The sequence below is a fragment of the Pan paniscus genome, chromosome 10, assembly GCF_029289425.2.
Source record: "Pan paniscus chromosome 10, NHGRI_mPanPan1-v2.0_pri, whole genome shotgun sequence".
Lineage (NCBI taxonomy): Eukaryota > Metazoa > Chordata > Mammalia > Primates > Hominidae > Pan > Pan paniscus.
In genome coordinates, this window is record NC_073259.2 from 107,199,079 (window position 1) to 107,218,775 (window position 19,697).

The 19,697-nt window shown below is 38.5% G+C and overlaps 1 protein-coding gene across 19 annotated transcripts in view; it reads right to left on the reverse strand.

Moving 5' to 3' along the window:
* The window catches only part of ANKS1B (ankyrin repeat and sterile alpha motif domain containing 1B), a 1,251,294-nt gene that overhangs the window by 406,954 nt on the left and 824,643 nt on the right, over nucleotides 1-19,697 (reverse strand). For 9 of the 19 annotated variants that reach the window (XM_034934289.3, XM_034934279.3, XM_034934288.2 and 6 more), the window contains one exon: nucleotides 17,548-17,654. In XM_034934289.3, coding sequence (XP_034790180.1) covers nucleotides 17,548-17,654 — 107 coding nt within the window. Of the gene's footprint in view, nucleotides 1-17,547; nucleotides 18,053-19,697 lie in introns of those variants that run through there. The other 10 variants (XM_034934302.3, XM_034934298.3, XM_055096018.2 and 7 more) reach the window with 5 other exon arrangements.

Below are 19,697 nucleotides of genomic sequence, written 5' to 3' on the forward strand. Positions count from 1 at the left end.
ATCAAACAGCTAACCAGTCACAGGCATCTACTCATTCACTTGCTAAGCTCCTTCCTCATTCTCGTTTCCAAGAGTGCTTTCAAGGACACAAGAGAAGACCCTATTTAGTGCTGTCATTGTCTTGGTTGTGGGGTAACAGGAAGCAGAGAAGCCTTAATTTTTAGCATCTAGACTTCAGCTCCAAATACTGCCATTGAAATGGGAAGCTCTGATTACAGCTTCTAAAGTGCACTGTTTTCTCTGTGCTACAGAACTGTCTTCTGAATTAGTATCAATAAAACGCTTTCTAACAGGATCTTTGACACCAGAAGTCACCACTGATGCCAATGTAATTACCATCCCTGGACGCTAGGCCTTGTCAGGCAGCACAGATAATCACCTACAACCAGGGGCCAACGATTACCCAGTCAGTCAACTGACATTGATTGCTCACTGGGAGGTTCTGCACAAGTAAGAGAGAGGAGAACTGCAATGTCCTTTCCTCAAAGTACTTCAAACTAAACAGGGCTGAGGGTGTGGAGGGGAAGGAAAGCAGAGATTCACACACATCAAAAGACAGAAATAAACAAACCTATCCATTCTCAGTTACACAGAGAGGGCTGTGGAGATCTGAGTTGGAGCAGAATAAAAATGGACTTTTGCATCGCCTGGCCCCTGTTTGGTAAAAACCTCCTTGGTTTTATGTATTTCCTCTTTTCATTTTTTTTAAATGGTGTTATGTATTTCCTCTTTTCATTTCTTCCCCTGCCCACTAACTGGGCTCAACTACTGAATAACCCCTGTGTGCCATGCTTTTTCTGTGCTTCCATACTAATTATATGCTGTTCCGCTTGCCTGAAAGCTGTTCCTATCACTCGGCCCTTTCAGCTTGCAAATTTTTCTAATCTATCAAGAGGTAAACCTGACCTCTTCTGTGGAGCCTTGCCTGATTCACTCCATTTTAATTCCAATCAGTTACAGTGCTGTGAGCTTTGTGAGAGGAGGGACAGAGTATATTATCATTTGAAAATAATTAAAATTGTTAATATATGTAAAACACTTAGAATAGTGGTGCCTGAAATGTAAGCAAATGTGTTTATTATTATTATTATTAGCATCATTACTATGATCAATGTTTGTATTTAGAAGCCCTAGCATAACATCTGGCATATGAAAGTGGAAACTAAGCAAATGTTTCTTTGTTTGAATTCTTGGAACATTTCAGACAAACTGAGTTTTATTGATGAGAAGGTTGATGGGTTTTCTTGGCAGTGGTCATTATTCCAAGGTGAAAGTGAGGATTATTGCTTTAGCGATTGCAACTGAGAACACAGAATATCTTTTAAGAAGCAGAAGCTCTAATAGGTGAATAAATCATTTTGGAGGATAGGAGGATATTCCAGATGATATGAAACTATTGAAAACAGATTTGCTGTTGGTTTTCAGAAAATGTACTAGCCCTCAGGAAGATGGGCTTGTTTGGAGAGATACCTAATGTAACACAAATAACTTCATTTTCTTCAGCATTATCTGGAATAGATGGTTAATTAGTCTCAGACAGCTGTTTCCATGCTCACCTGCTTTTGCTGTCTGTGTGATGTGCACATGTGTGCTGTCATCTGGGTGAGCCTATCTGGGCACAGTGATGGGTCATTAAGCTGTCTTCCCATATGGTGCATGTATAGTGTCTGAAGCACAGTTTCAGGAGATAGGTAACACTTCCACTCAGAGAGGCATTACATGACCCCTAGGGTTGTCACTAGATCCGTAGCTCTTTTGCTCTTCAAACACTACATGCATTTTGACATCTCACCATCTTTGTTCATTGTTCCATTCAGTGTTATGTCCTTCACCCCGTTCTTTACTGCTTACATAAATCCACTCAAGCCCACTTCCTCCAGAGATTTCACCATCACTCCAGCTCATAGATATCTCTTCCATCTCCATCATATTCAGCTTGCTTTCTTCTTTCTTTGTCTCTCCCTTTCTCTCTTTCTTTTTCTTTCTCTCTCTTTTTTCTTTTACTCTCTGTCTCCCTCCCTCCCTCCCTCAACCTCTCTCTCTCTATTTTTCTGAAACAGAGTTTCACTCAGTTTCCCAGGCTAGAATGCAGTGGTGTGCTCAGAGTTCACTGAAGCCTTGAACTCTTGAGCTTAAGCAATCCTTATGCCTCAGCCTCTCAAGCTGCTGGGACTATAGGCCACCATGCCCAGCTAATCAATCTTTCTTTCTTTCTTTTTCTCTTTGTTTTTCTTTCCTTCCTTCCTTCTCTTTCTTTCCTTCCTTCCTTCTCTTTCTTTCTTCTTCCTCTCTTTCCTTTCCTTCTTTCTTCTTTCTCTCTCTCTCCTTCTCCCCTTCTCTCCTTTCTCTCTTTCCCTACCTTCCCTCCCTCCTTCTCTCTCTTTCTTTTTCTCCCTTCCCTCCCTCCCTCCCTTCCTTCCTTCCTTCCTCCCTCTCTCCTCCCTTCCCTTTCCCTTCCTTCTTTCTTTCCTCCTTTCTTTCCTTTCCTTCCTTTCTTTCCTTTCTTTCTTCCTTCCTTCCCTTCCCTTCTTCCTTTCTTCCTTCCTTTCTTCATTCCTTCCTTCCTCCCTCCTTTCTTTCCTTCTTTCTTTCTTTCTCTTTCTTTCTTTCTTTCTTTCTTTCTTTCTTTCTTTCTTTCTTTCTTTCTTTCTTTCTTTCTTTCTTTCTTTCTTTCTTTCTTTCTTTCTTTCTTTCTTTCTTTCAAGATAGGAGTCTCACTGTGTTGCTCAGACTGGTCTTCAACTCCTGGTCTCAGGCAATGCTCCTGATTCAGCCTTCCAAACTGGCTGGGATTACAGGTGTGAGCCACTGTGCGCAGCCAGTCATAGATTTCTAACACTAATTTCTCCAATAGTTACATTTTATATTCTGAAAACACTTACATTGTTGGCTTTTATTAACATTTGAATGTGATTTGCTATTTGATGTTAAGTATGCTAGTCTTAGCTCCCTGAGTAGACTGTTGGATCTTTAAGCAGATGCTGTACTATGGCTCTTTGTGGTTTCTACCACATTTAGCACAGTTAGATGAGTATATAGGTACTTAATAGGTGTTCCCTTAGGAATGAATGGATAACCCTCCTGGGATCCATTCAAAAGGATTCTCCTGAGAACTCCTTAACAAAGGCTTATCTACTTTCTACTTTAGACTGTCAACACATGCTGAAGGATAAAAGATGCAGATTTGAAACACATAGATTTACATTTTAAAATGCTGTGGCATATTTGTTAATATACTTCACAGTCCGAATGCAAGTTTAGGTTAGTTACCCTTGAGGACAAAGCTACTAGACTCTCGAGGATTCAAATAGTCTCATAAAAATCATCACAATGTTATCATTGGTAGTTAAGGGAACATTTTGTAATAAGTGGGTGTCTTTGAGCATGTTTCCTAGGGAAAGTGCTAAGTGCAATCTAGTCCATGGAAGTCCCACAGTACTCTGCGAACAACCTGCACTACTTCATGGCCACTTCACCTGAATGGCTCAGTTCTTTGAGTGTCCATGTAGTCAACTAATCAGTCTGTGGTGAGTAAGAGTAAATTAAGGTGACTAACTTTCCAACATCCTTTAAAGTTATTTGATTTAAGGTCGCTGAGCTAGGTGGTTTATGGATATTTCAGTATCCTGGAATAATTCATGTAAGCTTTTTCCTTGTATCCAATATATTATGAGGGTAAGAGCAATGAAGCCCTTTGCCAATTTCTCCATTTCACTGGCTAATCAGTAATTCTAACATTGTTTGCCAGCTAAATGGAACAGGCACTCTTGTCACCATCATGATTCATTGCCTACTGAAAGCACAGAGCTGGCCTTAATCTAATTCTTAATAAAACCTTGCGAACTAGGTATATACTGTCTCAATTTGCACACGGAAAACAGATGTTCATGAAGGTTGAGGGACTGGCCCACGATCTCACACCAAGTAGGTAAAGAACCATGGAAGCAATTCTGTGCCTTAAAGTGCAATTGTCTTTCTAATTCCTGTGGAGCATGATTGTCTTTTCCATGCTGAATCTAAAGATTACAAATATCAAATGAGCCCTAAGCATGGCCCTGTAATCCTACTCCATTCTCCTAGTAAACTCTCCTTCCCACTCTCTGAAACAACTTTTTAATATCTTCTCTATCCTTATATCTTCTACATCCTTACAGCATTATTCACTAGAAAACAGAAACCATCAGAAGAAACATATTTCCATATTCTCAATGCCTCATATACCAGTCATGATGGTACCCACTCTCTCTGTCTTCCCTCCTGTTATCACAGGAATGTCCCCATTAGCAACCAACTCTCCACTTGGCTCTGGATCCCAACCTCTCTCATCTTTATTCTTTCGATCCTTCTTTCTTTTCCAATATCAATACCTCTTTTTCTACCTGATCATTCCTTTCAGTAGCCAAACATGACTCCAGTCTCTCCTGTTTTAAAAAATTCTTCCCTTTGCCCCACAAGTCACCCTTTAGCTATTAGTGTATTTCTGTACTCCCATTATCAGAAAAACTTCTTTTGACAGTTGTCTACTACTTCTTCTATCCAATGCAATATGGCTTCTGTGGCTCTCATTTCACAGAATGTGCTCTTGTTAAGTTCTCCAGGGACCTCTGTGTTGCCAAATTCAGTGGCTACTTCTCTAGTCTCATTTCTTTTTTTTTTTTCACCTTCAACTTTTATTTTAAGTTCCTAGGGTATATGTATAGGATGTGCAGGTTTGTTACATAGGTAAATGTATGTCTTGGTGGTTTGCTGCACAGATCAACCAATCACCCAGGTATTAAGCCCAGCATACCTTAACTATTCTTCCTGATGCTCTCCCTCCCCCAACCCCCACCCCTGATAGGCCCCAGTGTGTGTTGTTCCCCACCATGTGTCCATGTATTCTCATCATTCAGCTCCCATTTATAAATGAGAACGGGCAGTGTTTGGTTTTCTGTTCCTGTGTTAGTTTGCTGAGGATAATGGCTTCCAGCTCAATCCACATCCCTGCGGAGAACATGTTATCATACCTTTTCATGGCTGCATAGTATTCTATGGAGTATATGTACCACATTTTCTTTTTCCAGTCTATCATTGATAGGCATTTCGGTTGATTCTCATTTGATCTCTCATCAGCATTCTACCTAACTGATAACTTTCCCATGGAGCAAGTTTTTCCCATGGAGCAAGCTTTCCCATGGAGCAAGCTTTTGGTAGCATTCTACCTGATAACTTTCCCATGGAGCAAGCTTTCTAAACACTTTGAGTTTGAGGGGTCAGTAGAATATATAGGAGGTAGAAAACTTTGCTTCTGTTGAGTATCGGTGAAGTAACCTAAGGTGAAAGTGCAGAGTGAGAAGAGAAGAGACTCAAGGGCTAAGCCTGAGGGTACAGGCAGAAGCAGGGAGGGCTACAAGGAAGACTGAGAAGGTAGGAGGAGATAACAGAGACAAGGTTAGAAGTCAAGGACAAAAAGAGTTGTCATAAAAAAAAAAAAGTGGTCAGAATCAAAGGCCAGAGAAAGATCGGGTAAATAGGGACTAGTAAAAGTATATTGTCTTTGGCAATTGAGAGTTTATTGGTTGCCATTTATAAATAATTTCAGGATGATGACAGAGGCTGATGGTATTAAGGCCTGATTGTATTTTTCTGAAGAGCAAACCAGCAAGTGTAGGCATTATTTTGGGAGGCTTGGTTATGAAGGGAAGAAGAGTAAGTGGATAGTGTCTAGAGCAGAATAAGAATTGAGGAAGGTTTTGAAAAAAAATCAGGTTATATCTGAGTTTGCTCAGAGAGGGTAGAGAAGAAGGCTTCCCTAATATCACAGCATTATGCAAGAACTAAAAATAGAATCTATTTCTTCTGCCTCCAAGATAATTGAGATAATACATGTGTAAGAGTTTAAAAAACTATAAAGTACAATAAGAATTTGATATAGTGTTCTTCTTTCCACTATATTACAATTAATTACCAGGAAGTCAATGGATTGCATTTTTAACTATATAACACACCCTTTACCCCACTCCCTGCAACAAGAACCTCACTGCTATTTATTCAGCAGTTCTTAAATGATTGATTTGTTGTGGATGATCTTTTGCTTGCTTCCTTTTGAAACAGTGAGGGATTTCTGGATGTTTGCCAGCCTGAATATTCCTGTTTACTTGTCTTAGGCTAACAGATAACTGGATGGGCCATATTGTTATACAGGCCTGATGAATGCCAAATGTTCAGCTCTATCTCTACAGGATTACACCTTTCCGAAAAAAGAATATATAATATAACTTCGGTCAAATAAACTTGAGATACATTTGTTTCTAGTCCTCAGATTTCAAGATCTCCCTTAAAACTTTGGAAGGACAAGCCTAATTCTCTTTGCCAGGCATGAAACCAGACATTAGCTTATAAACTCAAGATGTTCCATAATTCTTTCAATATGAATTCTAATTATCTTTGCTCCCTCTAAGAGAAGGTAAAAGTATAACAATGTGAAATCTAATTCTATGGACTCAAGGGGCAGAAATCAGTGACCTGATATTCAGAGGCCTATATTAATTATCCATTTTATTTTTCTCACCTCTGTAATTTGTAAGTAGAGTTGCAAGGGCTCTTGTTCTTCAGTTACTATTTTAGATCATACACTCTCAAATGAATGGATAGTTCTCAATGCCTGCGATGCGCTTGATTCACACAGACTAGCCTAGGTTGTCTGAAATGAAGTCAGGGAGACGCATGCAATGACCTGTAAGGTGCTGTTTCTGTGTCTTTGTAGCCTGAGTTTTCTTGTGGATAAAAATCTATAGCCTTTTATTATGACAGCTCATTACACCACAGAAAAAACTAAACTGAAAGATAGATCATGTCTTCCATGATCACTGCTACTGTTTGATGTGGTGTCTCCTGCATGAATGAAATGACTGCCACTCAGAAGGTCTCATGGTCTGAGAACAAACTTGACCTGGAAATTCATCTGTATTTTTACAACCCGGTGTATGGTGGGAAAGTTTCCTTAGTCTAGACTGCTTAATATCTGTATAAGGCCATTTTTTTCTTCTCTCTCACCTCTCTTGTTGATACTCCTCTGAATCATCATCCACCCAAGATCAAGGAATGCTTACGCTACTTTTGTTTGTCCAGGGCTCAGATCTTTCTCAGCTCACTCAGATATGTTGCCCCAGTATCTCTTATTGAAAACTTTTCCCTATGGACTCAGATTGACCTCAGTGATTGACCTCGGTTTAAATCTTCAGTGCTTTGGACCATATATTTAGTCTTTCTATAACTAAGTTTTGCCCTTGTAAAACTGGAATAATACTACATACTGTGTAACATTTGTGAGGGGGTAAAGATAATGTATGTGATAATCATATAACAAGTTCTTGTTAAACAATAGTTATATTATTAAATTGGCTATATTTTTTTCTTTCTATAAAACATTACTTGCCTAATCATCAATTTCCTTGGAGTGCTTCTATCAGGTAGTTATCAAGTGTAAGGATGGAACCCAAATAAATATTTCTTGTAAGTGTGATTTATTTAGGTACTGGAAGAGGCTGCAAAATAAAATGGAAAGAGTGTAGGGCTAGAAAGGTGACAAGTTCCTGGTTCTGGTGTTGCCAGTTCTCATATTAAATAGCAGTGTTATCTGTATATGATTACCCATCTATGAAAAACTCTAAGTTATTAGAAAGATTGAATTCATCATTGATGAAAGAGATCCTTCAGGCATCTGGAATCTTATGTAAACCTCACGTAGACTGAGTTTAATTCAATTAAATAACTATTTATTGAATGATCATTATGGACCGTGCTTGGCAATGTGGGGGATAATAAACAAAGGCTACACATATACACACATTTATTGAGAACTGTTATGAGTTGAATTGTGTCACCCCAAATTTATATGTTGGAGTTCTAACCCCTAGTAGATATGTGGATATAGATACACATCCTAGTAGATATAGTAGGATGTGGCCTTATTTGGAGATAGGGTCTTTACAGACATAATCAAGTTAAAATGAGGTCATTAGGGTGGGCCCTAATCAAATATGACTGGTGCATATTCGACATGCACAGAGGAAGAGATTTGAAACACAAGGAGAAGGTGACCAAGGAGATAGGTCCAGAATGGCTCCTTCCCTTATAGCCCTCAGAGGAACCAACCCTGCTGGCACTTTGGTCTCAGACTTCTGGCCTCCAGAACTGTGAGACAATAAATTTCTCTTGTTTCAGCCACCTAGTTTGTGGTTCTTTGTTGTGGCAGCCATAGCAAACTGATATGAAGACCTACTATGTGCTAGTAACTGGGAAACTAACACTGAACAGGACACTGTTATTTGTTTCAGGGGAAGAAGTTTGGAAAAGAAGCAGATACTTCAGTCCCATGTAATAAACCTGCTCCAAGAGAAGTATGTACAGGGTGTCATGGGAGGACAGTGAAGGACAGTTGAGTATTACCAAAGGCTTGTTTAAGGCTCCTCAGCAGGGACTTCTAAGCCAGGCCTTTGAAGTAAGAGTGCAAGAATGAGTGCAAGAAGCAAGAGTTCTGGGCAGAAAACTGTTTATATGAGGCAGTGTATGCAAAGGCACAGATATCTGAGCAGGTGTGGCACTGTTGTAGAACTGTAAGTAATCCAACATGGCCAGAGCTTAAGAGCAGTGAAAGATAAGGCTGGAGAGGTGAGCAAGTTCCAGGTCAGTAGCGGAAGGCTCCCTGGAGCAAGGGGAGCACCTAGAACCTTGAGGTAGGTCTTCCGTGATTAGCAATCGCGAGGACATAGGCTATGTTAGGTAGGAGGGAAACTGTAAACAAAAGTGAATGCGTATATTTATTTGGCAGTGAGCATTCTGGTCTGGTTAAAGCAGACATCCTCTTGACAAGCAGAGCAAGCAAGTGAGAAGCTAAGAGGTAAGATAAAGTCCCTCAAAGGACCAGAAGTATGACAAACAGAGTGCTTTGAGGGCAGGGCTAGTATCTTGTTTAGTGCTTGCAGTATAGCAGTGGCTCAAGAAACAATCACTGAATAAGTGAAGGGAGAAGTGGTGAAATTCTGTCCTTTTACTGAATTAAGCAGGGACTTTTAGGTTACAGAGGTTTGGTTTTGAAATCTAGGCTCTGCTGGCAATTTTTTTAACCTTGTTGAGTTTCATCCTCTTTATTTCTAATTGTGAGTATACTAATATTGACGGTATTGGTGAGAATTATATGGGATAATTTATATGGAACTATATAGAATTATGGGTATACTAATACTTAGCATGGGATAATTTATATGGAATTTTATAGAATATATGGAACTATATAGAATTATATGAAACTATACAGAATTATGGGTATACTAATGCTTACAGTATATGGTGAGAATTATATGGGATAATTTATATGGAAATATATAGAACTTAAAAATTCCATTTGATCAATATTTATTAAGAAGCTACTATATGCCAAGTCCTGTGGTAGGCTTTAGGACTAGAAAGATGAACAAGACCCAATCTCTGCCTCTAAGGAATTTACTTTCTGTTAGGGGGATGGGGAAGCAGACATCTGAATAGATAAAAGAACTGTGATGCAATAGAATAAGGACTAGCTTAGGGCTAAGAACAGAGCACCGTGGGTGCACAGAGAAGGGACAGTTACGCCAGCCAGACGGCAGGATAGTGTTGGGGAATACTTCCTGGGGGAAGTGATGCTTAAGCTGATTCATGAACAATGATACGCAATTAGGTGAAGAAGGAAGAAAAAGGAATTCCAAACAGAGGGAACAACAGGCTTCCTTTGCAGCTGTGTTTTTCTAGTTCCTGTGCCTGTGCAATTCCTTGCTGAAAATATACTCTAGTCGGCTTGGTTAAAGCAAAAACACCCTCCCTAGCTCTCGTCAGACTCCTGAAGGCTGGATCGTGCTCTGAACAGCCTCAGCTATTGGCTGGCTTCTCTTTAAACTAAACAGGCCTTCAGAAACCCTTCATGTAGCCACCTGCCTGATCTCCTCACTCCCTTTCTCCTGCTTTCTTTCTTTTCTTCCTGTCCTTCCTCGGTATCTGCTTTCTTCCTCCTCTCATTAAACATTTCCTATGTCTACATGTGTAAACTATGGGCTGTGCCTGGAGATACAGGGGATAAAAGCAAACATCTAACTCATGAGGAGCTCGAAACTGAAAGTAGGGTCAGCGAGCTATGGCCCATTGACCAGATCCGCCTGTTTTTGTAAATAAAGTTTTATTGGAACATGCCCACGCCCATTCATCTATGTACTGGCTATGGCTGCTTCCATGCTACAATAGCTGTGTTGTGTAGTTGCAATAGAGACCATGTGGCTTGCAAAGCCTAAAATATTTACCATCTGGCCCTTTACAGAAAAAGTTTGCTGGCCCCTGTTCTAGTGTTTATATATGGCAGAAGTGGTGGGGATAGATGGACAAGTAAAGAGGTAATGTACCCCTGTAAGATAAGTTTTTCAAAAGGGTACTATAGAAGGAGAGTTCCTAACCCATACTTGGAGGTTGAGAAAAGAACTGAGAGCTAAAAAAAGTGACAAGTACGCTTAGAGCTAAAGGATAAAAAGGAGTTAAGAGGGAAAGGAAGATCATTCTTGGCAGAGACAGTAGCATGTGCAAAGCCAGGCAATGAAAGAAAAACATGCAGTTCTCTATTGCAAAAAGAGGAAGCGGTGAAAGATAAGGCAGGAAAATCAGTTTGGGCCAGGTCATTAAGGATCCTAAATATGAAAACCATATTAAGGATTTTAGAAATGCTCTATAATCTCTCCCATAGGTAACTGAGAACCTTTGAAGGATTTTAAGCAGAGTAGTGCTAAAGCAAATGTGTGCTCTAGAAAGATCACTCTGGCTGTAGGATAGTTAACATTTACTGGGCATTTATTCTATGCCAGGTCTGTGCTAAACGCTCTTTGCATTTGGAAATATCTATTGAGTAGCTGGACAGCACTGGGAACCAGGTAGAAAGAGGTGAAACATAGAGAACAGATATGGATCTATGAGAACCAGGGATCTCCCTAAGGGATGAAAAGGTGTAGAGCACCACCCTTATTTGGAGGCATGAGGAGAAGTAGAAGAACAGGGGTGATTGCAAAGGGGAGTATACTGTCATGGAACACAAACGGGGAGTAAATAACAAGGAGGAGTGGATAGTGAAAATCAGATATTGTAAAGAGAGCTAAGAGAAGAAAAGTGGAAAAACAAGCAGGGGGCAGGGAACTGGTAAGAAGCAGATCAGAGCTGACTTAAAAGAGAGCAATTTCAGCAGAAAAGTTGAGAAACAAGCTGGATTATAGGGTTAAGGAAGTGGTTGGAAGTGAGAAAATGGAGGTCACTGCCACTGAACACTTGTTTGAGAGATTTGTCTTTTTAAAGAAGAGTAGAAATATGACTGTGGCTGGATTTCTTAAAATTAGGCTGTAATTCAGCAGCTTTGGTAACTTTTCTGATTCATGAGGTAAATTTCTCATCTCAAATATCTGGTCATTTGAAGTAATACTGAAGATCAAATTATGCAGATATGCTGCATGACTAAATTAAAGGCCTATTCATGTGAGCATTAGTTAGTAATGGGAGTTGTATTATATACTGCATTATTAGAAAATGGGGCAGCATATTTTAATGCTTAAAAATTTAATCAGAGCAACTTCCAGAAGGAGGAAAAGGCTCCTTTTTAACACAAGATTTGAATCATGGCAATTTTTTTTTTTTTTTTCTGAAAGCCATTCTTCTAAGATGGTCATCCCTGCACATGCCCTCATTTCTGACTTTCTGCTGCACAAGCAATCAGTATTCGTGCAAGGCTAATGGGATATACAAGAACAATTAGTAGCTCTGCCAGCACCAATATTGTACTTGCCTCTTTAAAGAGCTCAAAATATTAAATAACAATTGGAAAGAACATTTCTTCTAGACTCCTCATTAGATTGATTTTACAGATGAGTAAACTGAATCATAGAGAAACAAGATAGTGGAAATGAGAAGTCTTACTTTGGTTCTGTCTCACACCACTGTAAGGCTGTGCCTATTATATCTGTAATTAAGCTGTTGTCCAGATAAACAATAATTCCTGCTTGGCTTTGACTTTTAGATACCAACAGATATTTAAATGCTGGCAGTTGAAAAGGTTATTTTTTTTTCTTTCAAAAGTGGGTTTGTAACTACTGGCTTAAATTATTTTAGAAAACTATAGCTGTACTTTCAACATAAGGCCACCCACTCAACTCTGAGCCTAGACTGTTTGAGAAATAAGAAGGTATAGGAAATTTGGCAGGTATTTTTCTCTTGTATCTTTAAATCTCAGTAAGTTCACAAAATTTTCCTAACCAATATTGGAACAAGAAATTATCACGGGGGGAGGGGGGTGACTAATCTCACCTTTTAAGGACAATTAATTTTTCTACTTCACAAGTTTAACTTCTTATTTGGATCACAATATGCTACTAAGATACTTAAAAGGTCATTTTTTCAGGCCAACTGCAAACGATGTTTTCATTATAGAAAAGTTATGTAAAAGTGGAAAAGAGATGTAAGTCCATTAATGTGTAAAATGCACCATAGCAATGGGAAAAAAGTTTTAATGAAATACGTATGAGCTCTATCATGCTCAAATGTTTTGTTGAAATGGATGACTCCAAGAGCTCTGTGGTTCCACGTCAGTGTCTAATAGGCACTACTCACTTTAACCTTCAGCAAGCCCTTTATGAATGCTATCCACCCAAATGTATGAAAATGCCAATTCATGTAGGGCTATCAGTATTATTGTTATTTCTTATTCTGTAAAGGCTGCATTTTGAACATTTCAATAAGGGTCAAAGCATTCCAAGTCAATCTAGATGGCAATTGTTAGAAATGCAGGAGGTGCTTTAAAAAATGAGTTGGTAATAATTTCATTCTTCTCCCATTTTGATTAGTTTATAAATATAACTGTGAGCTAGTTATCATGGTGAGGTTATTGGTCAGTCCTCCTCCAAGTAATATAAACTTCTTAATACAGTCTTCAGACTATGAATCTACCATAACATTGCCAGTGTTTTGATATCATCAGTATCTTCATCTTCCTTTATTTCAAGCTATGATAGATTTTACCTCTTCTATTATCTACTGTAATTTGCTGCTGACAAACCAATTGCTAGTAAATACATATGTTGAGCGATGGTGATTATGTGAAGAATGAGGGGCAAGATCCCTGTGGTGTAGTGTGTGTGCACCCATGTGTGCATGAAGAAACGTGTATATGTGTGATGTGCATGCAAATAATATAGGTCTGAGGGAAATACTGTACTCCCCTTGAGGGTAAGGGTCATGTCTTATTCACTGTTACATCCCTAGTACTTAACACTGTCTCTGGCACAGAAATGATATCTAAGGAGTGCTTGCTGCATGAATGAGTGAAGGGTACTAATGGTCCATGTTCCCATTGGCAAAATAAGGCTTCCAGTTTAAAAATGAGACTGGAGGTCCACCTACAACAATCTGTTGTGCTTTCAGTTTTTACAGGCTGATTTCTACGCACACAGCATTATGCTGGGACTTGTGAGGAAAGCAAGGAAACTGAATACACAGAACTTGGACTTGAGAAGCTCTCAGTCTAATTGGGGAGACAAGATACATACAAGTGAAAACTTAACTCCTAATTCTAGAGAGAGAATCATGGCATGCCAAATGTATTTTTTTCATGTCAAATGTAACCACTGCGTGAGTTCAGGAGAAAAGAGCCTGTTCTGTACTGCAGCCATTAAAGAAAGCTACCTAAACTAGGCAGGAATTGAGTTATACCTTTGAGGATAAAAGACAGCAGGGAAGGAAAGGAAATGTCTGTCCAGGAGGAGCGGGTAGAGAATACAGATGAGCAAAGTTATTAAGATAAGAATAGATTCTTTGGGACTTAAAATTTAGGAAGCAGTCATTAGACTTTGAAAAATAAATATGATGGTAGAGACAAATATAACAAGGAAATAAATAAGCATGCACATTTTGTATAGTAATCGCTTCATACCTAAACTCCTTGGTGAAAAAAAAAAATGTCGAAACTTAGACACATTCTCTATGTTGCAAACTCAGGGGAAGTGAGTGAAATGTCAGAAGGCATGGCAGCATTCCCAGAGGTTAGTGAGTATCAGATAGGCTTTGCCAAGCAGGAGGGAGGTGATGATATTTGACCTCTGAGGGGATAAACAGGTAAGGTGGGATCTGGGCAGATTTTCAGACAAAAGATTCTGTTGTGAAGGGGCTTCTGGTTTTAACATAGAAGTGACTCTCCTGAAGTCTTAGGTGACCTGATGTACTTCTGAAACTATTCATCGATTGTATAAATTTCTATTTATTTTACATTTTTAAGGGCACAGAAGGATCTAAACTGTGTGCACAACTATTCTACAAACCAAACTGAAAACCAAAATGAAATACACAAAGGAAAAGTTGTTTGAAATTTTGTCTTCAAGATACAGGGAAAAAATCACACATCAGTAAAATCAAGGATAAATATCAGCCTGAAGGAGGAGCAATAATTGACAAATATTTAAAAACAGTTGGGGGCCAGGTGTGGTGGCTCATGCCTGTAATCCCAGCACTTTGGGAGGCCAAGGCAGGCGGATCATTTAAGATCAGGAGTTCTAGACCAGCCTGGTCGACATGGTGAAACCCTGTCTCTACTAAAATTACAAAAATTAGCCAGGTGTGGTGGTGCACACCTGTAATCCCAGCTACTCGGGAGGCTGAAGCAGGAGAATTGCTTGAACTGGAAAGATGGAGGCTGCAGGGGGCTGAGATCACACCACTGCATTCCAGCCTGGGTAACAAAGTGAGACTCCCTCTCAAAAAAAAAAAATACCAAAAAACAAAAAACAACTGGGGTCTTTCTTTTCTAACCATATCTAGACAATGGTGAAAATAGTCCTTATTAAAGATAATCATAGCTATGGAGATAAATCATCCACGTATTGCATTTATGTGTGAGAGTATGTATGTAGAACAGATTTAGCAAATAATTTTTAAAGCTTTCAATAAATACTTTAAGTTACTTATATGGACACTTTAAATTCACATTCATTAATGGATTCTTGATTGAATAAAAAATTAACTCCTGAAAATATTTCCTAAATAAAGTACATCTATGCATGGATGCACTATGATGTTTCAACCAACATTAATTATACCCTTTTGATTTCTACTGTCTTGTTCAAAAACGCTAATAAGACCTGCACTACAGCATAGTTAATAGGAGTGTGGTGCTTGTTGCTTAGGCAACAGGAGGAATAAATGCAGGTCAGAATGTGCTTCAAGAAAAACAAAAGCTAGAATATGATACTGAGTGGAGACTAAGCAAGTCTAACAGATTTTTCACCACATTAAAGAAATATGTTTCTTAGAGCAAGCCAATCATATTCATGTATTTAACTAAGTTTGCAATTACATAAATTAGATTATGTAGATCAATAAATAATTTTTATAAAGGTAGAAATTAATCGCTTATGATACTAGTAGCAAATAAATGGTGTATAACAGCATGTAAAGCACTAATTGATTATACCACTTCATGATTTGCTTCATTTTCATAATTAATTAACTCCTCTAAATGGCAATTCAAAGTTTTTTTAAAAGATAATTCTGTCTCATGAAGAAAGTATTTGATTGGCCCATCTAAATTAATAATATTTTCTTATTTTCTAGAAAATTATACCAAATACTTTGAATTAAACAAGTGAAGAATATAATCTATGATTAGACCTTGGTTACATCACGTATATCCAGGATTTTGCCTTCCATATAAATTTTGAAGTGCTTATACATGATTCATTCAGAATAATTTTTACGATCTCTCTTTGAATGCTTATTTGAAACCTGTTTGATTAACCTTTCAGTTCGAGGCTTTCAAAAAGGTATTATATTTGCCCATAAGTGTTTAACATTCAGAGGAAAAATAAGCTGAATTAAAGTCTTTCAGCTTGGCCAAATGATCCAGGAAATCGAAAGACCTAACTTCTCATGGGACCAGAATAAATTTGGACAAGGGTTTCAGGGTTGGGAATGAGAAACCCTTATTTCAAGTAGACATAGGGAGAAATAATTAAGATATTGAAATGTACAGTAAACATAAATAATAATAAAAAGACTTAAATTCTGTTTGATAGTTCTTCTAATTCTTAATGCCATCTGTTTAGTGTCCTAAGTCTGTCCTAAATCTGCCCAGTGTTCTAAGACTTTCATAGCAATTGAAGAACTTTCACTTTTTTCCATTTCAATACCCAAATATCTTGTCTATATAACCAGTGACAGTACTTGATAAACACAAGAAAAATAACAGTAGCTGCATATATCAGTATAAAAAAACCAACAAATCACTCATAAAGCATTCTGTGCATGCAATTACTTAGAGCTCATATATCTTACTATATTTATGTCTTTTTAATTTTTAAAAACTCTTGGGCATACATACTTTTGGAGAAGGAGCAGAAGTTGAATAATGTTAATAATCTTCAAATCTATAATATTCAAGTCAATCTCAGAGAAAAATAATCTAAGATAGAAATTAAAAAATCTAATCAGCTGTCACTATTGTGTTATCATTTCTGGTACTAGTAAGCTGCAGGTGTCAGCCCTATTACTGTATTTAGGCAGGGCTATTACTTATTTCCACAAGTCATTTGTGTGTTACATGCCTGTGCTATGTAGGTCTCTCTAAACTTAGGGATCAGTGATATGTGTGATGGGTACTTTAAAGCAAGGAAAGGTAATAGAGCTGTGACGTAGCTTAACAAGGGGAACTGATGAGCACTGGGGGAGGTATGGGAATGATTAGAAAGCTAAATTGTCGGTTTCCACAGTTCCCCATCCTCCTTCCTCACCTATATGCAAAACGGTGGAAAGTTAGCACATGCCAGGTTTAGACTGCATGTAGACCAGAATTCAGAAGTACATGACTATACTTACTCCACCAACCTTTCTTTCTAAATATTGACAGCTAAATGACCAAAGTGTTTATTTTCCACCTAAAGTAATAAACAATACTTCATCGCTCTTCAATCAGCAAGTGGAAGTAAACGCTCTCCATAATTGACCATCTGAAGCAGTTTGCTAATGAACTGAAGGTTGTCCACATGATTTAAACTGCTTATTGAACAATTATCAGGAAAAGAAATGATCTTCACACCATAAACACAACAAATTGTCTCATTAACCACTAAATGCTGATGCTCAAGTGAAATAATATAAGAGTCAAGAATTAGCTGAAGAGTGATATAATCCGAGTATTCTAAGATTACAAATTTATTTAAAAAATCATACAAAGAATGACAGGGAGAATATCAATATTAATCTTCTTTCACTGCCTATAAATAGCACTCTCACCAGTTCATTCATATAACACATATGTATATGGATCCATACAGATCTCATTTTTTAGCAAGAGTCTATATGTACACAGCAAGTTCAGTCCTAAGGGCATCCAATTTTCCAATGCAGTTACATATATAAATCTGACCAGTTTTGGTGCAAATCAGGCTGCCTCTGAGCCATGTAAGACACATAAGAAGCAAAGACAGACAAAAGGCAGCTCCGTGGACACAGAGAGCTTCTTACCATAAACTGCACATTGTCAAATCCATTAGCCATCAGGTGGTTCTCGTACTGAGGTAGCCCAATGCTTTCCAACCATTGTCCCACTGTTTGGACAGGGCATCTGGGTCCTGTAAGAGGATGAAGAGGGAAGCGTTTAAGCAGGGAGTAGCCGTCCACGGGGTAATAGCGGTAGTCCTGGGCTGAGAGGTGGCATTGCCACATCATGCCCCTGGGAAAGTTGCTATCAAAGGAGCCCGCCAGCTTGACAGATTAATGTTCTCAGCGAGAGAGCAAAGTCAGAAGTAAAACATAGTTTGCCAGGCAGGCTGTGGAGTATGACTTGATCCTAGCTCCACATTTCTTACATATTAATCTTTACTACCGACCAGTACGTCATACAGCCCCCAAAACCAGGCAGCAGAAGAAGGCATATCAAGCTGTCAGCTTGGGCTGGTCTGCGTTCTATGTGATTGTTGGAGTACTCCACAATGAGCAATGCACGGCCGGCAGCCAGAATTCTTTTTTATCAAGTACTCCTACACTCATCAGTATGCAGCTCCATGCTCCTTGCTCCCCCTCGCTCGCTCCCCTTCATTACCCAGCCCAGGCTACACCTCGCATTTTCAATAATAGCCATCAGATAAGGCAGATTTTTTTTGTCTGCAAGCTGTAAGCCTGCTGCTGCTGCTTCCTCCTACACACCCATCCAAGCGTCAATCTTGAATGATGAGAGCAGTCAAAACAAATGCAGAAAATAGCAAGATTCAAAAGCAAACCAAAGTGCTTAAATCTGAATTGAATCTTCATACTGGTTATACGTTACAGAGCTATTTGTTGTGGAATTTTACGTTTCAAAAGACACCAGGAAATGCGAAGCTTGAACTATAGCTTATAACAGAGCTCACGACAGGTTCCCTTTCTCCTTTTCCTTTCTTTCCTGTCTTTTCTTCTTCCTTTTTAAATGGAGCACAGATAAACGTTTCTGATCTGAAGCTTTGCAGTGTTTGGAGAATAATTATTCTGTTTCTTTACCATGCTATAGCAAAATAAGCCTCTCCGAGATATATATTTTTTTCTTTTTTGAAATACTGCAAAATACAGAAACTGCATCGCAATCTTGAAGTCAAGATAATTTATTTCTTGTTTGCATGGTTTCTTCCAAACAAAAGTATTATTAGGCACAAGAAATCCTTTTTCCCCTCTGATATTTATAACCCAATCTACCAGGGTTACCATTCTAAATTAGCTATAAAGGTAACATTAACAGGATAGATTTTTTTTTTTTTTAATAAAGAAGATGAGCCCTAACCCAAAATAATTCAAGAATAACAGATGTAAATGTGTGAGTTTTACTGAATGGCAGATAGACTGAGTAATTTATTTAATAATTGGGAGAAACCAGGGATTAAGAATAGAACCCACAGGACTAGATCATCAGAAGAAATAGACTCTTAAGATTGGGAGAGAACTTGCAGAAAGGTTAGTCTAACCTTCTTCCTAACGTAGGCATCCCTGGCTAAAATGTTCCTAGAGGAATATCTTCCAACTTCTACTTGAATACTGCCTGTAACAGAGCTCTTACTACTTCTCACGAAGCCTCAATTTATTAGAAAGATATTTCACTTCCTACCTTGCTTCTACTCACTGCTCCAGCTCTGCCTTCGGAGAAGCACAGATTGAGAACAGTGCCTCTTCCACATAAAGAGCTTTAAAATTTAAAGATAAGTCTCTCATCCCCCCAGAGCAGCCGCCTGGCACATAGTAAGTGCCTAATACAAATTTATTGAATAAATGAAACATTGCTTTTCTTTTTTCCTCAAACCTCATCTTTCTTTGTTTCCTTTCTCTTTTTAAGGGCATTGTCAACTTTCCTGGCACACAGACATTAAACCTCAAAACATCTTCTACTCCTCTTTCACTACTGAAATCAGTCCCCAAATTCTATCATCCCTCTTCCCAGTGTGATCCATTCCCTTGATTCTATTTCCTGTTTTAAGTTTACAGAACTGCCACCTACATTGATTTTGTTCTCATAGTTCAGGCCCACCTAGCCTAGTGAAACAACGACTTCTATATTGATCTTTCTACCTCTAATATTTAAAAAATCAATTTTATGCATGGTGTCAGAATAATCCCTTTAAGACACAGTTTTGATTACTACTCCCTGTCTC